Source organism: Cariama cristata, unplaced genomic scaffold (genome assembly GCF_000690535.1).
Source record: "Cariama cristata isolate BGI_N322 unplaced genomic scaffold, ASM69053v1 scaffold19343, whole genome shotgun sequence".
Taxonomy (NCBI): Eukaryota; Metazoa; Chordata; class Aves; order Cariamiformes; family Cariamidae; genus Cariama; species Cariama cristata.
In genome coordinates, this window is record NW_009606880.1 from 1 (window position 1) to 3,461 (window position 3,461).

The following is a 3,461-nucleotide window of genomic DNA, read 5'->3' on the forward strand; positions in this document are numbered from 1 at the left end:
GACAAAGATGTTAAACAACGCTGGTCCCAGTACCCAACCCTGAGGAATGCCACTCGTCACCGGTCTCTGCTTGGACATTGAGTCGTTGACTACAACTCTTGTGTGAACATCCAGCCAATTCCTTATCCACCAAGTGATCCATTCATCAAATCCACGTTTCTCTAATTTAGAGGCAAGGTTGTTGTGCAGAGCAATGTCAAAAACTTAGTACAGGTCCAGGTAGATGATGTCATTTGCTCTTCCCTTATCCACCAATGCTGTAACCCTGTGGTAGAAGGCCACCAGATTTGTCAGGCACAATTTGCCCTTAGTGAAACTGTGTTGGCTGTCACCAGTCACCTCTTTATTTTCCATGTATCTATGCATAGTTTCCAGGAGGATCTGCTCCATGATCTTGCCAGGCCCAGAGCTCAGCTGACTGGCCTGTAGTTCCCCGGGTCTTCCTTTTTTCCCTTTTTAAAAATGGGGGTTATATTTCCCCGTTTCCAGTCAGTGGGAACTTCCCTGGACTGCAACAACTTGTCAACTATGATGGATAGTGGCTTAGCCACTTCATCCACCAGTTCCCTCAGGACCTGCAGATGCATCTCATCACATCCCATGGACTTGTGCACCTTCAGGTTCCTTAGATGGTCTTGAACCTGATCTTCTCTACAGTGGGTGGTTCTTTCTTCTCCCAGTCCGTGCCTTTGACTTCTGCAACTTGGGCGGTGTGACTGGAGCACTTACTGGTGAAGACCAAGGCAAAAAAGTCATTGAATACCTCAGTCTTCTCCATGTCCCAGGTAAGCAGGTGTCCCGTTTCCTTCCATAGAGGGCCCACATTTTCCCTAGTCTTCCTTTTGTCATCGACATACCTTTAGAACCTTTTCTTGTTGCCCTTGGTGTCCCTGGCCAGATTTAATTCTATCAGGGCTTTAGCTTTCCTATAACGTGATCCCTGGCTGCTTGGACAATTTCTCTGTGTTCCTTCCAGGCTTCCTGTCTTTGCTTTCACCCTCTGGAGGCTTCCTTTTTGTCATTGAGTTTGTCCAGGACCTCCTTGTTCACCCATGCAGGCCTCCTGGCTTTTTTGCCTGACTTCCTCTTTGTTGGGATGCATTGCTCCTGAATTTGGATAAAGTGATCCTTGAATATTAACCAGTTTTCTTAGGCCTCTCTTCCCTCCAGGCCTTTACCCCATGGTACTCTACCAAGCAGCTCCCTGAAGAGGCCAAAGTCTACTCTCCTGAAGTCCAGGGTAGTGAGTTTGCTGTGCACCGTCCTCACTGCCCTAAGGATCTTGAACTCCACCGTTTCATGGTCACTGCAGCCAAGGCTGCCCCTGCGCTTCACATTCCCCACCAGCCCCTCCTTGTTGGTGGGAACAAGGTCCAGAATAGCACCTCTCCTCGTTGACTCCTCTATCACTTGGAGAAGGAAGTTATCATCAACACATTCCAGGAACCTCCTGGATTGCTTATGCTCTGCTGTGTTGTCCCTCCTACAGATATCGTGGTGGTTGAAGTCTCCCATGAGGACCAGGTCTTGTGAGTGTGAAGCTGCTCCTATGTGTCTGTAGAGGGCCTTGCCCGCCCAGTTGATGGTCAGATAGCCTGTAGCAGACCCCCACTATAGTGTTGCCTGTCCTTGCCCTCCCTTTAATCCTGACCCTTAGGCTCCTCATTCATCCCCAGGCAGAGCTCCATGTACTCCAGCTGGTCATTGACATAGAGGATGACACCCCCTCCTCATCTCCTTTGCCTGTCATTCCAAAAGAACCTATATTCTTCCATTCCAACGTTCCAATCACAGGAGTCCTCCCACCATGTCTCTGTGATGCCAGTAAGGTCATAGCCCTGCAGATGTGCGCACGTCTCTTACTCCTCTTTGACAACATAGAGTTTTCCCTTTTTGCCTTGATTGAATTCCTCTTCGAGATTACCCAAATGTCCTGTATTTGCCACCCTCCTGCTACCATTTCTCTGCTGTAACCTTGGTATTCAACTTCTTAGTAACCCCTGTTTACCTTCAATACTTTAATTTAGATCTCCACCTGCCCCCCAACAAGCACCTCACCCTCCCTATTTCCATGTTGTATGAAGTCCCAGGTTGATATAATTAAAATAATAATACAGTTTTGAAACAATTTAGATGATGGAGTGCTTAGTTATTGGATTGTTTGTACTTATGTGGCTTACATTAAAAATATAAATGGACCATATTGAGTAATAGCAGTCTACTTTCGTCTTCAGGCATTCTAAAGACAGAGTATATTGCAGAGATACATCTGCATGTAAAGGATTTTGCAGTTTACATAATTTCATTTTGAAAAATATTCAGAAATGTAGGATGGAGGCTTTGTGCTACTGACATGTTCAGTATTCATTTTCCAGCTGCATATTATTAACCTGATATAGGGACAGGGTAAAATTGGAAATGCTAATAGTGGTGATTCCCTTTCTTACAGCTGAGGAGAGGGACAGGACACGGTTTTGGTGGGAAGGGAGGAGAATGCAACTGTTAGACAGAGCCTCGTTTCCTTTTTAATTATACTTTTAAAATGGAAGCAATAAACTGGTGTTCATGTATTACAGTAAGGCATATTGCAGAAAGAGAAAGTATATGTTCAAAGCATATGTACAGAAATAGACATAGGACACAGTTTTGAAAGCGGAGGGTTGAAACCAGAGCAAAACAACGCCAGGGAGCCTGGCAGGGCAGAAGGGAGGGCTGCCCTCTGCCTGCTGGGGAGTCATCTGGGGAAGGGAGGCAGGCAGGGAGGGGAGGGAGAGCGGAGGAAGAAGCTGCTAGATCCTGCTGTACTGGATTGTGGTTACTGATGATTTTATGTGGTTTTGTGTACATTATTGTTTGGGTGTTTCTTTTTTTCAGGCAACGATTTCCCCAGTCACATTAGCATAGTCGAAGAAGAGAACTAAAAAACTAGAAGAAGGGTTAAAATGATTAATTTTTTTTTACTCTGAAAGTTTGGGAATCAAATATCAGGACACAGGAGAAGGTGGGAGAGCTGACTCATGATTTTCAGGTGCTGGAGGCTGACAGTGCAATTTCCCCTGACTTCACTTTAAGATAGGAAAAAAACCAGGATGTATTTTCAAAGCTCTGGATTGAGTAGAATCATGTGTAGGTTTTGAAAGAAAGTTTGTCAACATGCATTGATACTCTTAAACTAAGGTGTGCAATAAACCAGTAAATTATTATTTTTGAGCTTGTATTTAAATGTGAAATGGAATTGACTACAGTGTGTTTTTTATGATAAGAAATGTATTATTTCGGACTCATAAGACTCAAGATGTAATTTTTTTGTTTTGTTTGTTGTCAGGTGAGTGTAAGTGTGAAGACACGTGGTCTGGATGCATAATGGGAGACACGGGGTAAGGCATTTCACTTAGGGAAGGTCATGTCCTTCATAGAATGGCATAAACAAAAGGCATGAAAATGTTTGCCTTTTGTGGTTC

General features: G+C 44.5%; 1 protein-coding gene across 1 annotated transcript in view; it reads left to right on the forward strand.

Annotated features, from left to right (window-relative positions):
• Positions 1-1,489: 1,489 nt before the first annotated feature.
• Positions 1,490-3,461, forward strand: part of LOC104158790 (disintegrin and metalloproteinase domain-containing protein 22-like) — a gene marked incomplete at its 5' end in the record, with an annotated part of 39,828 nt that continues 37,856 nt past the window's right edge. The window contains 2 exons of the mRNA XM_009696533.1: positions 1,490-1,529; positions 3,264-3,377. Of these exons, the coding sequence (XP_009694835.1) occupies positions 1,490-1,529; positions 3,264-3,377 (154 nt within the window). The remainder of the gene's footprint in view (positions 1,530-3,263; positions 3,378-3,461) is intronic.